The sequence below is a fragment of the Aethalodelphis obliquidens genome, unplaced genomic scaffold (assembly GCF_003676395.1).
Source record: "Aethalodelphis obliquidens isolate GAN/ISIS:26980383/991018 unplaced genomic scaffold, ASM367639v1 scaffold58, whole genome shotgun sequence".
Classification (NCBI taxonomy): Eukaryota; Metazoa; Chordata; class Mammalia; order Artiodactyla; family Delphinidae; genus Aethalodelphis; species Aethalodelphis obliquidens.
In genome coordinates, this window is record NW_020838002.1 from 8,947,971 (window position 1) to 8,969,246 (window position 21,276).

General features: G+C 36.8%; 1 protein-coding gene across 6 annotated transcripts in view; it reads left to right on the plus strand.

Annotated features, from left to right (window-relative positions):
* INTS2 (integrator complex subunit 2) overlaps positions 1 to 21,276 on the plus strand; it is a 51,940-nt gene that overhangs the window by 20,720 nt on the left and 9,944 nt on the right. For all 6 annotated transcript variants that reach the window (XM_027087276.1, XM_027087281.1, XM_027087280.1 and 3 more), the window contains exons 12-18: positions 585 to 653; positions 3,216 to 3,350; positions 4,709 to 4,885; positions 6,264 to 6,372; positions 15,478 to 15,582; positions 17,751 to 17,915; positions 18,950 to 19,151. In XM_027087276.1, the coding sequence (XP_026943077.1) occupies positions 585 to 653; positions 3,216 to 3,350; positions 4,709 to 4,885; positions 6,264 to 6,372; positions 15,478 to 15,582; positions 17,751 to 17,915; positions 18,950 to 19,151 (962 nt within the window). The remainder of the gene's footprint in view (positions 1 to 584; positions 654 to 3,215; positions 3,351 to 4,708; positions 4,886 to 6,263; positions 6,373 to 15,477; positions 15,583 to 17,750; positions 17,916 to 18,949; positions 19,152 to 21,276) is intronic.

Below are 21,276 nucleotides of genomic sequence, written 5' to 3' on the forward strand. Positions count from 1 at the left end.
AAAAAAAAAAAAAAAAAAAGAAGTGGAGAAGTACAATATAATATGTCGCAGTTGATTTTTCCCAGTCTTTTTTGCCATGTGAAAATTATTATTTTCAATGTGTTCAATACATTAAATATTTCTTTTGTGGTTCTTACTTTGTTTTTCTGCTTAGAAATGTTTTTCTTTCCTTAGGTTTATAGAAACGGTCACCTATATTTTCTTCTAGTGTTTTTGTGGCCTCATGTTTTAAATTTAAATTTTTAATACATTTGGAGTTGATTTTGGGTATGGTGTCATGTGCAAATCTTTATAGGTATTATCCAGAAAGATAGCTATCCTACCTCCATTTATTGAATAATCCACTTCTTCCTACTGACTTGAAATGCCAATAATGGTATATTTACTAAGTACTTTTATATGTTGGTTCAGTTTCTGAGGAAAACCACACTTTAATGTTGGGTTTGAGAAGCTACTTCTGAAATAGAGTATTTGAACATTAATTTTATATATCACAGTCATTTTAGATAATAAATTTACCAGAGAAAATTGTGCTTTATATATTTTATTTTCACATGCTGTTGAAATTCTTTTGGTTGTTTTAGATTGTAATTAAGCCAAGCTCCTTGAGCAGGATGAAGACTATCTTCACACAGGAAATTTTTACTGAGCAGGTACTTCTTTTAACTTTATTCGTAGGTACTTTAACTTTCTTTTACAACATTCTTTGGGGAAAAACTTGTATGTTTCAGTTTAGGAGCATTATATAGTTTTTTTAATTCCTTTTTAGTTTCCAGTGATGATTTATTTAATCTTAGAAACTTCTGTGAAGAATAATCCTATTTAAAATTTACTTTTAAAGCTATTTACTACATACAAAAGCATGTAATAAATAAATTTACATATTTTGGAGACTTTGAATAGATACTTAAGAATATAGTCTTAGATATTGATGGTAGCAGTCTCACATAGGGTAATCAACTGGTATTGTCAGGAGAAAAATAACATAGAAACCTATTTAAACCTTTTCAGCTGTGAGGTGCATGTCTAACTAGATGATAAGCTAGAGTCTAAATTTCTTATTCTAGTATTTACCTGTTCTTATTTAGTTTTAGCACTTTTGTCCATGGGTAATCCTAATGATATTTTATTTTTCCAGTGATGGAGACTATTCTTTTTTTTTTTCTTTTTTAAAAATTGAATTATAGGTGATTTACAATATTGTGTTAGTTTTAGATATATAGCAAAATGATATGGTTATACATATATATGTGTATATATCTATATTCTTTTTTTATTCTTTTCCATTATAGTTCATTACAATATATTGAATATAGTTTTCTGTGCTATACAGTAAATCCTTATTGTTTATCTGTTTTATATATGATACTGTGTATCTGTTAATCCTATACTCTCAATTTATCCCTCCCCATCCTTCCCCTTTGGTAATCATAAGTTTGTTTTCTATGTCTATGAGTCTGTTTCTATTTTGTAAATAAGTTCATTTGTACTGTTTTTCAGATTCCACATATAAGTGGTATCATACAATATTTTTCTTTCTCTAACTTACTTCACTTAGTTTGATAATCTCTAGGTCATTCCATGTTGATAAAAATGGCATTTCTTCATTCTTTTTTATGGCAGAGTAATATTCCATCACACACACACACATACACACACACACACACACACACACCCCATTCATCTGTTAATGGACACTTAGGTCACTTCCATGTCTTGGCTATTGTAAATAGTGTTGCCATGAACATTGGGGTGCGTGTATCTTTTTGAATTAGGGTTTTTGTCTTTGACAGAGACTATGCTAAAATTTAAAATTAATTCCTGGGACTTCCTTGGTGGCGTGGTGGTTAAGAATCCGCCTGCCAATGCAGGGGACACAGGTTCGATCCCTGGTGCAGGAAGATCCCACGTGCTGCAGAGCAACTAAGCCCATGCACCACAGCTTCTGAGCCTGTGCTCGGGAGCCTGCAAGCCACAACTACTGAAGCCTGCGTGCCTAGAGCCCCTGCTCTGCAATTACAGAAGCCACTGCAGTGAGAAGCCCATGCACCGCAACGAAGACCCAATGCAGCCAAAAATAAATAAATTAATTAAGAAAATAAATAAAATTAGTTCCCAGGTTCATTTATCGATTTAAATCTCATAATACAAAAATATGTATATCTTAAATAATGAAATATTTGAAAATACTCATAGATCTGTAATTCTTGCTTCTTTTTTTTTTTTTTTGGCGGTACGTGGGCCTCTCACTGTTGTGGCCTCTCCTGTTGCAGAGCACAGGCTCCGGACGTGCAGGCTCAGCGGCCATGGCTCACGGGCCCAGCCACTCCGTGGCATGTGGGATCTTCCCTGACCGGGGCACGTGGACTCTCAACCACTGTGCCACCAGGGAAGCCCAATTCTTGCTTCTTTTAGTTTAATTAATGTTCTCGGGAATTCCCTGGCAGTCCACTGGTTAGGTCTCTGCCTTTTCACTGCCAAGGGCGTGGGTTCAATCCCTGGTCAGGGAACTAAGATCATGCAAGCTGTGTGGTGCAGCCAAAAAAAAAAAATTCTCATTCCTTTACCAAACTCTGCCTTCTCCCATCAATGCACATACACTCCCACATAACAGTCACACATAGGATGTAGGAGACTCATAAGTTATTTTTCATGTGTTTAGTTTGAACTAACTGGAAGACACCTTTGGGGAGGGTCTCTGAAAGACAATTAGTGGTCTGTGCATGACACAGTGAGAATAACAATAAAAATTCCTGTTTATATTTATGTGATACTTTATAAGTCACATATATTTTTCCAAAGAAATTTATTTCCCTCTCGCAAAAACCTTTTGAAGCAAGTAAGACAATATTGTCTCGTTTTGTAGATGTGAAAATAGACTCAGAAGATAAAATGACTTAGCTAAAGTCATTGAGCCCAGATTTTATGATTCCAAATTTTATATATTTTTTAACCTTACACTAACCCCCATCAACATATCTGTGTTCAGAAGCAACTTTTAAAATGTAGAGAACTTTACAAATACCTAAATATTTGTATGATGCTACCTCATCACTCAAAAATAATTAAATCACGTAATAATTGGTTTTTATCATTCCTTCCTGAGGACCACATTTGTATTAAGTTTTGACAGTCTACCTGGCTAATCCTCCCTCTTTCAGAATAATTTTATATTTGGTTCTGTCATATGTATTAATACTATTTTTCCCTTTTAGGTTGTCACAGCTCATGCAGTTCGTGTCCCTGTCACCAGCAACCTGAGTGCCAACATTACTGGATTTTTGCCTATTCATTGTATTTACCAGCTTCTGAGGAGTCGTTCCTTTACAAAGCACAAAGTATCAATAAAAGTATGACCTTACATTTATATTTCAAGCTACAACCTAAGTTAGTGCTTTCTTCCCAGTTCCGTTTCAGTTTGTAGACCTTTGCTGTGGGTTTCGTGTGTGAAGTGTGTCTAGTTACTAGTCGTTTATATAGTTATAGTAATTAGGCTCTCAATTTCAGATTTTTTTTAAAAATTTTTTTTGGCGGTACGTGGGCCTCTCACTGTTGTGGCCTCTCCCATTGCGGAGCACAGGCTCCAGACGCGCAGGCTTAGCGGCCATGGCTCACGGGCCCAGCCGCTCCGTGGCATGTGGGATCCTCCCGGACTGGGGCACGAACCCGTGTCCCCTGCATCGGCAGGTGGACTCTCAACCACTGCGCCACCAGGGAAGCCCAATTTCAGATTTTTAAAACAGTATAACTGTTCAGTTATTTACAAAATGTACACTAGTACCTTTTAAATTCTCAGTAATATCGTTTAGCTATTTCATTAAACCTTAGTAAAAATTGCCGTTTTCTGTACTTGGTTTTGTTCACCAAACTGAGAAAGTTGCTGGTTAGCCATGACCAGTATTTGTACATTTGTCATAAGGATATCTAACATCTAACTTGAACATATTTTTGATATGTTTTCAATTTGTTATGTAGTTGGCTATACCAAACGGTTAAAAGGTCCTCTAAAGAAAAGGCTGAACCCCAGGAGGTAAAAGAACTCTGTTTGGACCATTTCTAAGAGGCAATTTTATTTATAAAGAACCATGAACAATATATACATTGATATATCACATTTAATTATCCTTGTTATCATGATTTAGTGAAGTTATTTTCCATCTTGATTGTATCGTCTGCTTCTTTATATTTTTAGCAATATAATAGATAAGAATTAAGAGTCCAAATGCACACCCAGCGTATCTTCTTGGCCTCTATTTGTGTAGATAGTTAATCTCCCATAAGTGGTTGTCAGAGTCACTTTCTTAATCTGTCTGAGGGTTTGTTGTGAAGAGCTGTCCCTCTCGCTAAATTTCTTTCTGTTGTGGGGTCTTCTACAACAACACATATGGTGCTCTAAATACTGATATAGAAGGGACTTAACAGTGTTTTTCCCACTACTTGAAAACTAATAGATTAAAAACCCGAAGTCCAAACTCAAAACTCATCATTTTAGATTTATCTTCCACTTCACGGTATTCTCAACTTTAGGGTATAAAAGTATTTCCTATTTTTAAATCAAAGACAACTGTGAAACTGGATAATTAATAATTGCTAAAAGTTAATAGTTTCACTGATTCATAAATAATGTAAAATTATATGTGCTTTTAAAATTTTGCTTGCCTTTTCTTATTGCCATAATTGATTTGGTGCCTGCAACCTTCTTTTTTAGGACTGGATTTATAGACAGCTCTGTGAAACCTCCACTCCACTCCATCCTCAACTACTTCCTCTGATTGACGTGTACATAAATTCTATACTTACTCCTGCATCTAAATCTAATCCAGAAGCCACAAATCAGCCAGTCACAGAACAGGAGATACTCAATATTTTCCAAGGAGTCATTGGGGTAAAATAGTGGCTTTTCTACATTTATTAGCTTATTTTTCTTTTATTCTTTGGACTGACTCCATGTTTTTTCCCTGATTATTAGAGGAGAACAACTTCTAGGTGGTTCTGAATTTAAGATGGTATTCAGTTTTTTTAGATTACTTAGAAATATTAAAAGAATGGTATTAGTTCCAAGTAGTTTGTTGAATAGGCACTTTTTGAGGAATTCTTTCAAGAGCTCCATTTTCCTTTTGTTTTTTTTTGGCCGTGCTGTGCCCCTTGCATTGGGAGTATGGAGTCTTAACAACTGGACCTCCAGGGAAGTCCCAGGAGCTCCATTTTAAAGCTTAAGGAGTGCTGTGGAAGTTGTGTGTTTACCAACGGACTACATGACATTTCCACACATTCAACCAGCTTTATTTAGTTTCCTGGAGATCTGAGATCTACCTAGACTATTAATGGAAAACTTGAAGAAAATCTTTTTTCTCCAAATATACTTAACTGTCCAATATCATTTTTAGGAATTATTTTCTTTGTGGTAATTTCAGATAATACTTGAGACTCCTGTAAAGCTTTCTGAGAAGCAGCCTGATGGGGCTGCTGTTGCCTTTTTTTCCCTATCTTCTTTTTTTTGTGGTACGTGGGCCTCTCACTATTGTGGCCTCTCCTGTTGCGGAGCACAGTCTCTGGACGTGCAGGCGCAGCGGCCATGGCTCATGGGCCCAGCTGCTCCGCGGCATGTGGGATCTTCCCGGACCGGGGCACGAACCTGTGTCCCTTGCATCGGCAGGCGGACTCTCAACCACTGTGCCACCAGGGAAGCCCTATCTTCTTTTTTTTTAAAAAAACAGTAACTTTTTAAAAATTTTATTTATTTTTGGCTGCGTTGGGTCTTTGTTGCTGCACGTGGGCTTTCTCTAGTTGCAGTGAGCGGGGGCTACTCTTCGTTGCGGTGCATGGGCTTCTCATTGCGGTGGCTTCTCTTGTTGCTGAGCACGGGCTCTAGGGCGCGCGGGCTCAGTAGTTGTGACACGTGGGCTCAGTAGTTGTGGTGCACGGGCTTAGTTGCTCCACGGCATGTAGGATCGTCCCGGACCAGGGTTCGAACCCATGTCCCCTGCATTGGCAGGTGGATTCTTAACTACCGCATCACCAGGGAAGCCCCTTCCTATCTTAAAAACTGTTAAGCATGTTGCTTTTCATCTCCCAAGCCATCTCAAATTTAACTTAGACTTCAAGTTGTCTCTTTGAGTTTAATGCGAACACAGCAACACTTCTCCCAACTTGTTCGAGCTTGGGAGCAGCAACACTGAATAATCTATTTTGAATGCTTTTGCTATCAAAAAGCACTCATGAAATTTAACAGTATTTTAAAGTATTTATAATATTACCTCCAGGGTGACAACATCCGCCTTAATCAGCGTTTCAGTATCACAGCACAGCTTTTGGTGCTTTATTATACACTGTCTTACGAAGAAGCTCTCCTAGCAAACACAAAGACTTTAGGTAAGTTGTGCATAGGCGAATGTTTCTAGTGATAGTTCATCTTATTTGCTTATATTTTGTTACTCTCTAGGCTGCTGTATGAGAAAATAAGGTCAAATATTTTAACAAGCTCCAGCATCATTCTACAGTCTTTGCAATGGAGGCATTGTGTACTCTGATGCATAAATACATGTATGTGTGGGCATATAACCACCTCTTAAGGCTCAGTGCTGCTTTTAGCAGGCTGAATTAATGGATAACTGAATTGTTTGTATTTTAACAATTTTAGTGACCTTACTAACTAAATGTAAATTAAGAGATAAACCTAAAGGAACTGCAACTGAAATATTTTTACTTGATTTCAATCTGTGCCCTATTCTTCCTTCCATTAGTGTGAAGAGTAACAGTCTAATCAAAGCAGTAGAAAAAACTAGTAGTAGGTTTTCCTTTGCCATTGAAATTATCACTGAACTAGGCTTTCAGACTTAGCTATTTCATATAATATCAGAAGGTTAGATTTAGCATAAATGATATCAGTATAAAGTAGTACGTTTTCCTCTATTTGAAAAAGAATATTCACCTGTATTTTAGGCTTGTTAAATATATTTAGTTCCATATTTGAAACACAAAGAGTGTCATTAAAAAGTCGTAGGCATATAATGCAGGGAGAATTCTTTTAAGGGAGGTAATTTGTCATAGCTGAGTGGTTTTCCTTTTTGAAAGTTATAAATTAAAGTTACTCTTCAGTGTGTGGCAGACCAGTTTCTTTTATTTTTCTGAAGTATTGTGTTTTAAGTATTCTGTGCATTTCTCAGCTGCTTTCTTTTCTGACTACAGGTGTCAGGGTTGTACAGATGATATACCACAACTGTAATTATAGTCTTTGTCATATCGGGGACAAGATGGGCTAATAATAAGCATTAGGGGGCTCCCACTTTTATCCACATGTAATGAATTCTGTTAAGGAATATGACACTTGTGATTTAATGGATAGTAGGGGAATGAGTTACGAGGAGGTATTCTGGGGAGAACTCAGACCATTAATACTGTAGCAGGGGACTAAGATACACCCTTAGTTTTTGTTTAAATTAATGTCTAGCAAAAAAAATCTTAATACAGAAAAGTACAGAGACTAGTGTAGCCAACTTTTGTGTATATACCATGCAGAATTAACAGGTCACTCAGAATTTTTTGGACTGGAAGGACCTTTAAAGATTATGTATCCCAGTCCCCAATGACATGCTCAGTTCAACCCTGGTTCGTGTGAAGCTGCTGTTCTTTATGCAATAGTCTGATGGATCTTAATTGGAAAGTTAAGGATTTTAGGTTAGGAGTACAACCCAGCCTGGATTGAGTCTTGGAAAAGGAACTGGGAGATTAGAGGAAAGTTGTTAGGTTTTTCTAAGATTCTAGGCAAGAGATGGTGGTGGTCTGGACTGGTAGCAGTGTATATGTATTTTTTTCTTTTTTGGCTGCGCTGGGTCTTCATTACTGCGCGCAGGCTTTTCTCTAGTTGTGGCGAGAGGGGACTACTCTTCGTTGTGGTGCACTGGCTTCTCATTGCGGTGGCTTCTCTTGTTGTGGAGCATGGGCTCTAGGCACGCGGGGTTCAGTAGTTGTGGCATGTGGGCTCAGTAGTTGTGGTTCGTGGGCTCTAGATCGCAGGCTCAGTAATGGTGCAGGGGCTTAGTTGCTCTGTGGCATGTGGGATCTTCCTGGACCAGGGATCGAACCGTGTCCCCTGCATTGGCAGGCAGATTCTTAACCATTGCACCACCAGGGAAGTCCCTGTATATGTATTTTGAGGGTAGAGCTGAGAGGTTTTGCTGATGGATTCATGAGGTTTGAGAGACAGGAGCCAAGGTTGATGTGGAGGCTTTTGGCCTAACCTATAAAATGGCTATGGACTGAAATAAATGAGCAGGTATGTGGGGGATCAGGAGCTCGTTTTGGATGTATGGAGTTTGAGATGTCTGATAGACTTTCAAGTGGGGATGTTATGGAAACAGTTGTAAATACTGGCCTAGAATTTAGGGGAGATACCAGCACTGAAGCTTTGAGATTCTTCAGCATATATATGGTATTTAAAATCATGACATTAAGTAAGATTACCAAACGGGAAGGTGTAGGAGGAGACTCAGGAGGATGTGTTGTCCTGGATGCCAAGGAAAGAATGTTTCAAAGAGGAGAGAGAGATCACCTGTGTAAAATGATGTTGATGGATCAAGTAAGGTTAGGACTCAGCTGATGACCGCATATAGCTTGCTGGAGGTCCTTTGACCTTTACAGTTTTATTAGTAAAGTGAACACTTGTTTTTAGGATGAAAGCCTGATTGTAGTGGATTCAAAAGAAAATTAGAGGAGATATACTGGAGAGAGTGCGTACAGACAGTTCTTTTGAGGAACTGTAAAGAGAAGGAGAGAAATGAATGTGATAATTGGAGAGGAAAATGAGGTCAGGAGAGGACTTTTTTTTTTTTCTTTTTAAGGTGAAAGAGCTAAGAGAATGTTTGTATTCTGTTGGGAGTAATCTAGTAGAGAGGGAAGGCTGATGAGAGAATTCCTGGAGGGATGTCCTTGATAAGTGAGAGGAGATGGGATGTAGAAGACAGATGGAGGGATCAACCTTTCCTTGGAGAATTTTTTCCCATAGTTCAGGAGATTTTTTTCTAGTCTAGTTTCTTATCTCCACAGGGAATAAATAATTGGAGAATATGTCACAACATGAGAGAATTTTGCTTTTCCACAGCCAAAAAAGATAAGTATTCTTCCTCAAATTTATTCCTACCTGTGAAGTTGTGTTGTAGTTTCAGTAGCTTGTTAACTGGTCTGTGGTTTTGGCCTTTATATTAAACATTATTAGCAGCCACCAGGTAGCTGTAGAAGCTCAAATATGGAATTCTGACACTTGAGATAGAGCCAAGTATTAGAATATCATAGTCATTAAAAAATGGGTTTGTATATGTACATATTTTTTCACATATGCATATTTTTGATTTGTTTTAAAATATTTATAATCCATGTGTATATATTAATTTTAGTTAAATAGTGTATTGATCCAAAAGAATATGTGTAAGAAATAATAATACAATAAATCCCTGTGTACTAATACCCAATTAAAATATGAGCATTACCATTATATTTCCAGTTTTTATACTTAAAAGTGTTTCCTATTTATTATATCTGAAGACTTTATTACTAGGTAAAAGTTTGTTTTTACATGCTTTTGAAGTAAAAACAATACTAATGAATATTGAACATATGAGAAACTGTTTATCTGCTCTTAAAGCAGCCAGTGGGATCCTAAACACAGTCTCACTCCTAAGTAGCTAAAAGTATTACTTGCTTAACTCTCTCCCTCAAGCTTAACTTCATTTAAAAACAGGGTCTGGCTGCCTTTTCTGCTTCTGTCCCGTTTCGTGTGAAGTTTCCTCCTTTGTCAGCAGCAGAACAAGACACATACTGTGGTATTTGGGAAACTGTAATGTTTACTGCCTCTGAATTCCTGAACTTGAAGTTTTTCTTTGCACCCGATAGTTAATTATTTTCTTCCTAGAAGAAAGTTAACTCTAACTGCCTCTATCAAAATGCAAAAACCTTTAAGCAAACACTGGCAGATGTTTTTTCTTGGCAGCTTGAAGTTTCAGTGCTGTAAAATCAAGTTTGACCAAAAAAGGTTCTAAGAGTTAAATGATTGTAGTGTAGAGTAACCGTATAAGAATTTTAAACTTATTTACCTGATTGCTTTCATATCTTAATGCAAAAGAACTGGCTTTTAAAATAAAAACATTTATTAAAAGTGTGTTTACTGGAGGAAATTGAGGAAGTGAAAAATGTACAAAGACCAAAGTAAAACCACCCATAATTCTGCTGCCCAGAGGTAATCACCATAGAATTTTGCTAGAAAACCCTTTAGTCTTTGCACATATGATAACTTTCACAAAGTTGGAATCATATGTTTTTAATCTACCCTTTTAATTTTTTACTTATTTATTTATTTTTTTGCGGTACGGGGGCCTCTCACTGTTGTGGCCTCTCCTGTTGCGGAGCACAGGCTCCGGACGCGCAGGCTCAGCGGCCATGGCTCACGGGCCCAGCCGCTCCGCGGCATGTGGGATCTTCCCAGACCGGGGCACGAACCCGTGTCCCCTGCATTGGCAGGCGGACTCTCAACCACTGCGCCACCAGGGAAGCCTCAGATTTGAATCTTTGAAAGCGACACGTTGGAAGAAAATTGGAAGTGTGATTGCTCATGTTGAATATATAAAACCAATGATCTTCCCATAGGCCTTTCATAATTATAGTTTAGTCTTTTACTGGAAGATTAAGTATCCTTGATGTTGTATTTCACAGAGATGTTAAAGAGAAATAATGGCTTTAGGTAGGGCTTCATGGGCTGCTAGTTCTTTGATGGAATTATTAAGATGTGAACAGGATTTTGTCTTCAGTTTCATAGGTCCAGAAACTTAAATGTTGATACTTTACCCTAAGTTGATCTTGGGGACTCTAGATCTTAATAATACTGGCTAACATTTGCGTTCTTGTTATGTGCCAAACACTACTTGAAGCTCTTTACACCTGTTAACTCATGTAAACCCTCACAACAATTCTGTGAGATAGGTACTGTTGTTGTCTTTATATAACGGGTGAGAACACTGAGGCACAGGGAAGTTAAGTGACTTCCCTTAGTTGTAAGGGTTGGAACCAGGATTTGACCATCACTGGAACTTATATATATTTAATATTAATCCGTTTTTATTATTCAAAATAATCTATCTTTACTAGTGTATATTAGCATTTTGCCTAGTTATAATCAATCTATCTATCTTAATACCATTTTATATTCCATTTTTCCTCTTTAATGTTATTTTGTACAAACAGTAATATTATTTTATATCCATCAAGATGGGCCACAGAGTTGTGGTTTCAAATTGGTTTTTAGTATTGAATTTCTTTTTCTTTTCTTTTTTCTCTTTTTTACCTTTTGACGCTCTTCCCCTATTTCTTTTACCCCTCATCCCCTGCTCCTCTGGCAGCCACCAATTATTTCTCTGTATCTTTGAAGGTTTTTTTGTTTTTGTTTTTTTATGATTCCACATATAAAAGAGGTCATATGGTATTTGTCTTTCTCTGTCTGACTTATTTTGCTTAGCATTATGCCCTCCAGTTCCACCCATGTTGTCACAAATGGCAAAGTTTCATTCTTTTTTATGGCTGAATAACGTTCCATTGTATGTATATGTGTGTGTGTGTGTGTGTGTGTGTGTGTGTGTATGTGTATGTATCTCATATTTTCTTTATCCATTCATCCATTGATGGACACTTAGATTGTTTCTATATCTTGGCTATTGTAAATAATGTGGCAGTGAACATGTGGGTATATATAATCTATTCAAGTTAGTGTTTTCATTTTCTTCAGATAAATACCTAGATGGGAAATTGCTGGATCATATGGTAGTTCTATTTTTAATTTTTCGAGTAACCTCATACTGTTTTCTTTCTTTTAATTAATTTATTTTTTATTTATTTGTTTTTGGCTGGGTTGGCTCTTCATTGCTGTGTACGGGCTTTCTCTAGTTACTGCAAGCAGGGGCTACTCTTCGTTGCGGTGTGCGGGCTTCTCATTGTGGTGGCTTCTCTTGTTGTGGAGCACGGGCTGTAGGCGTATGGGCTTTAGTAGTTGTGGCATGCAGGCTCAGTAGTTGCGGCACACGGGCCCTAGAGCGCATGGGCTTCAGTAGTTGTGGCGTGTGGGCTCAGTAGTTGTGGTGTGTGGGCTTTAGGATGCGCGGGCTTCAGTAGTTGTGGCTCATGGACTTAGTTGTGCCACAGCATGTGGGATCTTCCCAGACCAGGAATTGAGCCCATGTCCCCTGCATTGGCAGGTGGATTTTTAACCACTACACCACCAGGGAAGTCCTTCCATACTGTTTTTTATAGTGGCTGCACCAATTTACATTCCTACCAATAGTGCACAAGTGTTTCCTTTTGTCCTTATCTTCATCAACACTTGTTTATTGTCTTTTTGATAATACTCCTTCCAACAGGTATGAGGTGATAGCTTATTGTGGTTTTGATTTCCATTTCCCCGATGATTAGTGACGTTGAGCATCTTTTCATGTACCTGTTGTACCTCTGTATGTCTTCTTTGGGAAAATGTCTATTCAGATCTTCTGCCCATTTATTAAAAATTTATTTATTTTTAATTTATTATTTATTTTTGGCTGCATTGTGTCTTCATTGCTGTGTGTGGGCTTTCTCTAGTTGCAGTGAGCGGGGGCTACTCTTCTTTGCAGTGCATGTGCTTCTCATTGTGGTGGCTTCTCTTGTTGCAGAGCATGGGCTCTAGGCGTGCAGGCTTCAGTAGTTGTGGCAGGCAGGCTCAGTAGTTGTGGCTTGCGGGCACTAGAGCGCAGGCTCAGTAGTTGTGGCGCATGGGGTTTGTTGCTCCGCAGCATGTGGGATCTTCCCAGACCAGGGATCAAACTGTGTCCCCTGCATTGGCAGGCGGATTCTTAACCACTGTGCCACCAGGGAAGTCCCCTTTTGCCCATTTTTAAATTGGATTGTTTGATTTTTTGCTCTTGAGTTATTAAATATATTTTGCATATTAGCCCCATATCAGATATATGATTTGCAAATATTTTCTCCCGTTTAGTAGGTTGCCTTTTCATTTTATTGATGGTTTCCTCTGCTGTTCTGAAGCTTTATAGTTTGCAGTAGTCCCACTTGTTTATTTTGCTTTTGTTGGTTTTGCTTTTGGTGTCAGATTCAAAAAAATCAGCCAAGACCTGTGTCCGGGAGCTTAGCACCTGTGTTTTCTTCTGAGAGTTATATGGTTTCCGGTCTTAGGTTCAAGTCTTTAATCCATTTTGAGTTCATTTTTGTGTGTGGTGTAAGATAGTGGTCTAGTTTCATCTTTTTTCATGTATTTTTATCTTCAGTTTCTTTCATTAATGTCTTGTAGTTTTCAATATATAGGTCTTTCACCTCCTTGATTACATTTATTCATAGGTGTTTTATTCTTTTTGATGCAGTTGTAAATGGGGTTGATTTCTTTTTTTTTTTTTTAACATCTGTATTGGAGTATAATTGCTTTACAGTGGTGTGTTAGTTTCTGCTCTATAACAAAGTGAATCAGCTATACGTATACATATATCCCCAAATGGGGTTGATTTCTTAATTTCTCTTTCTGATTGTTTGTTATTGGTGTATTAGAAACACAACAGATTTTTGTGTATTGATTTTATATCTTGCAACTTTACTGAATTTGTTTATTAATTTTAACAGGTTTTTTCTTTCTTTTTTTTTTATTCTTGTTACCTTTATGGAACTTTGACATCCAGAAAAGCCTCCTCAGCCACTCATTTACCAACCAACTCTACTTTACTCTTTAGGAAATTATTTGGTTCTGGCACAAAGCCATGTACCCTAAGGTGCTCCTTAAATGCTAGCTCCCTCATCTTACTGTAGAGGTCCCACGTATTCACCTCAGCGTTTGCATGAGAGTCACTTAAGTGGGCCGAAATACTTGTTGCTTTTACCACCTTTTTTTTTTTTTTTTTTTTAGTTCTAACAGTTTTTTGATAGAGTCTGTAAGGTTTTCTGTATAATACCATATCTGCAAATGGTGACAGTTTTACTTCTTCCTTTTCAATCTGGATGGTGTTGGGACCAGAATTTGACTGTCACTGGAAGCTATGTTTTATTTATTTATTTTTATTTTTAATTTTTTTGCAGTACGCGGGCCTCTCACTGCTGTGGCCTCTCCCGTTGCGGAGGCTCCGGACGTGCAGGCTCAGCGGCCATGGCCCACGGGCCCAGCCGCTCCGCGGCATGTGGGATCCTCCCAGACCCGGGCACAAACCCGTGTCCCCTGCATTGGCAGGCGGACTCTCAACCACTGTGCCACCAGGGAAGCCCTATGTTTTTTTTCAACTGTGCTTTGAGATACATTCTTACTCAGTTCATAAAAGATTTGTGTGGAAAACTGGGATGCTAATTTATTAATTTACAAGGGGGATTATATCTAACCTAGAGGTATATGGTCTGTTTAGGCAATGATTCTCAACCTTTATTCTAACACTTGCACTCATATGCTTCTTATCTTCAATAAAAATTTGTTGAGCTTTACACTGTGTGGTTTGTATTTGGAAAAGAAAAAGTATATTGGAAATGCTTTTTCAAACTATGGACAGTCTGGTTGAGATGCTCATATAGTTTTCAAACTATGGACAATCTGGTTGAGATGCTCATATAGTTTTGTTGTGTACAAGCAAAGTGCCTTGGAATGAGATGAGGGTGTCAGGCATATAGCATATGGTGGAGATAAGACAAAGAAAGATAGCATTGATTTGCAAGGACCTTTACTCTGTGGGATCTGGGAATCCATGGAAGGTTTCTGAGCATGGAGCCAGAGACATGTGATCTGGCCAAATCTCAATTTAAATAAGAGGACTAGGGCAGCAGTGTGAAGGATGGATCAAAGACCAGAGAAATTGGAGTCTGGGAAATTGAGCCGTAATAGTTATTTAAATAAATGATGAGTAGGCACTGACTTAGGATAGCAGAAAAAGAACAGAAATTAAGATGGATTTGTTTAAAAAAAAAAAAAAGCATGTACTTGTTAGTTGAAGGTAGAAGTTGTGAGAGAAGGAAGTCATTCATATTTCCCAATTTTCATCAAAACGAGTCACCACTAATACATAATATGATTAATTTAAGGCTGTTGGCATCATGAAGCTTTAAGCCATGCTGGCATGACTGCATTTGGTCTTCCTAACTACATTTGGGAGAGTCTTGACTGACTTCTCAGGTTTCGGTGTTTTTTTTGTTGTTGTTTTCTAGTGCAGGGCACTTCTGCAGGTGGCTTCTCTCACTCATGATTTTTCTTCCCCCTAGTTTCAGTTTCGGGGCATTTTCCGAGATATTGCCCTTAAGTATGTTCTTGCTTGTCCTGTGTATTCATTATTGTGGTAGTGATTCTTCATGTTTTATGAACTATATTCACAGATTAAGTGAATTAAAAGTAATTTGACATTGTGTTTGTTCCCATTTGTGTTGAAGGTTAAAATTTCTACTGTTACTGACACTGTATCTTAACATTTTTTAATCTTTGACTGACAGCTGCCATGCAAAGAAAGCCCAAATCATATTCGTCTTCTTTAATGGATCAGATTCCCATCAAATTTCTTATTCGACAGGCTCAAGGACTGCAGCAGGAGTTGGGAGGTATTTGTTTTATTTGCTTTTTACTGCTAACGTTTATTGTTTAAAAGTACCTACCGTTTATGATGTTATAAAGTGTAATAGGTGCTCAATGTTTAAAGCCCAATTCAAGAGTGAAATTCCTCTTTACCTCCCTTGCTGTCTTACTCCCTGCAAACCGCTCCTCACCCCCAAGGCCCTAGTTTCATTTTGGTGTGTAATTTCAGATATTCCTTTCTATAGGGTGAATCATATGAAATTACAGGTATTCAACTATTTTTGACCTCCAAAAATGCAGTTTCATATGGTTGAAGCTAATAGATACACAAGTAAAAAATTATTTTTTTAAGCTTTAAATGGTATTATACCCATCTCTTCTGAGATTTGCTTTTTTCTCTTTGAGTCTTGGAAATCTTATCATGTCACTTCATCTAGATCTACCTTATTGTTTTTAATTGCTCCATAACATTCCTTAGTGTGGAATTACTATAATATGTTTACTGTAAAACTGTCAAATAGAAATATAGTACTATTTTTTGAAATTCAAATTTTTTCTTAAATTAACACCTTTTTATAATGTTTGAATGTGTGGGTTGTGTTTTTTTCTTTTTGGTTTGTTTTTTTGAAGTTGGGGATTTTCTTTGTCTGTCTTTGTTACGGTTGGTTTCCAGGATGAACGGGAGCTTGCTTTCGTCATCTTTAGCCAGATGTCTGCATTTATTTTTTATATCTTTGCATTATCTCTTTCTAGAGAAATGATGTTATATTTGGCAGCTTTTGGCAACTAACATGTTTTACTGAAGAGATTACGAAGTGTAGATTAATTTGCACTATTGTAAGCAGTCATTTTTGTGACTGGGAAAGTCTTGACTACACATGTACTTGTGCATTAAATTTAATACCACTTTTGATTGTTATAGTGCCTTTTCAAACAGAAGCATTTATTTTAAGCAGTTTCTATGAGAAAGGAAACAGATACTTAACCCTCTTGGGACTAAGCAGTGGTTTGATTTGATCTAAGTTGCATAATAAGGGGGTGATTGGATCTAACGTACTTTTATTACTACTGATACTCTTACTGCTAACTCTTGCAACTTTGGAGATGATGATAATTGTTTAGTAGCAGCAGCATTTATTAGGTAAATAACATAGTGACGCTTCATATGTCTAAATAGGCATTTTTACAGTATCATCATTTATTTTTCTCATTATTAATATTACACAATAATAATAATGAGTAGTCTAACTGCTGTAAGCAAAAGATTAGAAACAAGACTTAGATTTAGTCAAAGGAAGGTTTCCCGATCCTTTTGAGCTTCCTTAACCCTTCTTAAAAGAAGACAAATGCACCCTCTTGTGGGTATCGTCAGTACTGCTTGGGTTGGGTGACAGCTGTGTGACTTTGGGAACATTAATAAATATCTTTCAGCCTGTTTCTTCATAGTAGAATGGAGACAATATTGCTTACCTTGTAGGAATGTCAGGGTGAAATGAGGAAATGCACATAAAGTGTAAATTTAGGTACTCAAGTTGGGCAACTTTAATTTTACTCATCTGTAGCAATGATTCTCAACTGGGTTGGAGGAGAGGACATGTTCTCCTATAGAAACCTATCAGAATTTCTTCTTTTAAAATCTTTTAAAATTTTTATTTATTTATGTTTTGGCTGTGCCGCTCAGCATGCGGGAGCCTAGTTCCCCAACCAGGGATCAAACCCGTGCCCCCTGCAGTGGAAGTGCGGCATCCTAACTACTGGACCGCCAGGGAATTACCAAGCCTATCAGAATTTCTGAGTGAGGCCTTTTTCAAACCATATATGATCTCCCTGAAATGAACATTCTTTTCCCTTCTCTTTTTCTCCTCCCCACTCAACTCTTGAACTACTGCTATGTCAAACTAATTTTCCTGATGGGAGACTTTTATGCTGGGATAGGGTGGAAGAAAGCTTGAGAACTTTTGACAAAAGTAGTGGCTTCCAGCTTCCTGTGTATCAATTCACTTGGCGATCTTTAAGCAGATTCCCTGGCTGAACTATTGAACAGAAGTTCTTAAGCTGTAGTATGCATGCATAAGAAGGGCAGATGCCTTTGGCTTGCTGTACATGAACGGGAGAAGAGAGAGGGGAAAGAAGAGAGAGAAGATTTTGATGTTTAAGAATAAAGAATCCAATTGACTTCTTTTAAATTTTCAAGGGTTGCATTCTGCTTTACTTCGTCTCCTTGCAACTAACTACCCACATTTATGCATTGTGGATGATTGGATCTGTGAAGAAGAAATCACAGGGACTGATGCCCTGTTAAGAAGAATGCTCCTGACTAGTAATGCCAAAAACCACTCTCCTAAACAACTTCAAGAAGGTATAATGAATTGGTATGCCTTTTACCCCTTTAGTAGTACACAGAGGTGTTAGGCCTGTGGAAATCTTAAAATCATGCAGAATTTTCCTGGAGATACAACAGGGTTTTGGTGAATATATTTAAAGTAATTCTCTTTGAGTTAAAGGATTTTTTACCATTTTTTTCTGACATGCTTGCATCTGTTTCCTCATAGGTTCTACGTTATATCACTAAACAGGTCATGTGGTTTTAGGAAAGTCCTAAAACTGGTCAGAAATAAGTACTGTGGAATAGAACAATGTATCTGCTGTTAATGGATAATAAGCTAGATCAGCACTTTAAAATAGAAATATGATGTGAGCCACACATACAATTTTAAACTTTCTATATATTGCCACATTAAAAAAGTTAAAAAAAGGCAAATTTAAATAACTATTTTGTATAACCCAGTATATCTAATATATTATGATTTCATCACATAATCAGTATAAAAAGACTGTTAGATATTTTATTATTTTTTCATACTGAGTCCATGGATTTTATACTTACAGCACATCTCATTTTGGACTAGCTGCATTTCAAGTGCTCAGTAGCCAGAAGTGGTTAGTGACTATTCTATTGAAGGAGGACGGTTCTAGCTATTTTTTACTAACAGTTGCTTACAGCCCATAAAGGGCTACCCGAAGGAAGGTGTCAAGAAGTTTGAATTTTTCAAATGAATGTTAATACCAAGAGCAATAGTTCGGTATATTTTCATGTTCCAGTCAATTTTTTAAATCAGTGTGAATTGTTGTCTTTGGGTCACTCTCACTAATGTGATTTTTAAAATGAGGTATTTTTTGTTCTTTACGAAATAACTGCACCTTAACATGAATTTTTCTTAAGGGCCTAATTTTAAGTATACCCACAACTATGATTAGAATGGAAAGTTTTACTTTTTTTAAAGCAATACTGCTTTCTTGATTTCTTTCGCCTATAGTTTGATAGAGCAATATTACTTCCTATTTGGTAAGCTGTATAGTATTTAGATTATGACTATAAAGTTTTCCTTTTAGCATTTTCAGCTGTCCCAGTAAGTCACACACAAGTGATGCAGATTCTAGAACACTTGACTCTACTCTCTGCCAGTGAACTTATACCATATGCAGAAGTATTAACATCCAATATGAATCAGCTGTTGAATTCAGGGGTTCCGAGGCGAATTCTTCAAACGGTCAATAAACTATGGATGGTTCTTAATACTGTGATGCCTAGAAGGTAATTTCAGTGTATTGTTACATGTAATAGATAAGTGTATAGCAGTGATTGTATACAATAACTTAAACTTAAATGTTGAAAAAAATTGTTAAAAAAAACTTTTTGACAATATAAATCCTTTCTGAAGACCACTAATTAAAAGAGTTGTTATAACTTTAAGGAAAAGAATAAACTCTATCTTAAGAAACAGAGAGAAACCTTGAAGTATTTCCAACTTGGGAAAGTTCTTTAAAAGGGAGTTCTCATGTAGAGTCATTTGTGGCTAATTGTGATTTAGATTACCATTGTGTCTTGCATCATTGCAGTGGCTCCAAATTTTGCTGTACATTAAAATCACCTGGAGAGCTTTTAAAACTCCTGATCCCCAAGTTGTAACCCATGCCAATTAAATCACAGTGGAACGCTGGATTTGTCTTTAGTCAAATGGGTCTCTGCTGTTCCATAGATTGCATCAAAAACACTTGGTCTGCTCTAGAAACAATACTGGGCTGGACTTACCTGAGATTCTGATTCAGTAGGTCTGAGAATATTTATACTTTTTAAGTTTGATTTTTACTTATATCAAATTAATAAATGCACGTAAGTTAAATAGTGTATAAGGTCAGCCCCCACCTTCCCATTTTAGACTATTGATCCTCAGAGACAATTATTCTTAGCTCCTTTATCTTTTAATTCTGGCATTTATGTCCCACCATGTATCTCAATCATATGCTTATAATTACTATGATTTCCTGACTTTCCAATTTAGAAATTATCTTTTGACTTCCTACAAAATCCTTCATACAAGATGAAGATTTAGCACTCTTACTTGCTTCCCCTGTGAGTCCCTCTTCTTCCATATATTCTCCCTTCCTCCATTTCTCCCAACAGTTATATCAGAATTTTTGGTTAAAGAAATATTCAGTGTGCATATTATTATGACTACATAAGTGTTATTTATGTTGATATATATGATATCCTTTGATTACAATTTCTTTCTTAAACAACTGCCCTCCTTCATACCCCACATACACACCCTGAGTTGTTTGCCTCTTTAACATTTGTTCAGGTTTTTTGTTTTCTTTGTATCAATAACCAATTCACTCTCAAACTCTATTATTGAGTGGAAATTTACATTAATTGTTAACACATCAGGTAACATATTAGTAACATTTTTCCTTGGAAACCTTCCTTTCAGATCTTTCCACCCTTATGTTGCAATCTGGGACATTCACAGTAGCCATCTGGAATTGCTTTGTCTCTTGGTTTGAGTCCATGTTTTTGTCTTTCTTGATTTAGTTCCTTATTTAAGTGAGTGGAACTAACGCTCAAGTTGCTTCCTGGGAAAGATGTTTGGGAAATATTTTTTTTTTTGAGGCTTTCATATGTGAAAAGGTTTTTATTCTTCCCCTCACGTGATTGATATTAGGCTAGGTGTAGAATTCTAGCTTACTTTTCCTCTTAGCAATTTGAAAGCTTTATTCTATTGAAGTAATTAGAGCTTTCCTGATTACTTTTGAGTAATCTAATCTTATACCAATTCCCAATCCTTTGTATGTGACCATTGTTTTTTCTCTTAAAGGTTTTAGGTTCTTTTTCATTGTTTCTGAAATTTCATGATGATACATTTTGGTTTGGGTCTTTTTTAATTCATGGTGCTGGGCACTTGGTTGGCCTTTTTTTTTGTCGGGGGACTAATCTGATGTCTTCACTTCTAGGACAGTTTCTTGTATTTTTTTTTTCTTCAGTAATTTCTTTCCCTCTGTTTTCTGGAATTTTTTGCAATTTGGATTTTAAACCTCTTGAACTTACTCTGATTTTCTCCTTCTTTCTCCTCTATTTTTAAATTTCTCTTTTATGTACATTTTCTGGATATTTTGTCTGTTATCTTCTGATCTTTCCTTTGAATTTAAAATATTTCTGTTATAGTCTTAATTTCTAAGAGCTCTTTCTTATCTGAGAATCTATAAATGCCTCCTATTCTTGTTTCATATACGAAATATTTTGTCCTTTAAGGAAATTAATTATAGGTTTAAGAATTTTTTTTTCTTCTCATCTCTATATTGTTTCTTTGGCATTCCTTTCTTTCTGTTTGTATATTTTAATCTTTTTCAAAGTAGAAACTTTCTTTAAATGTCTGATGATT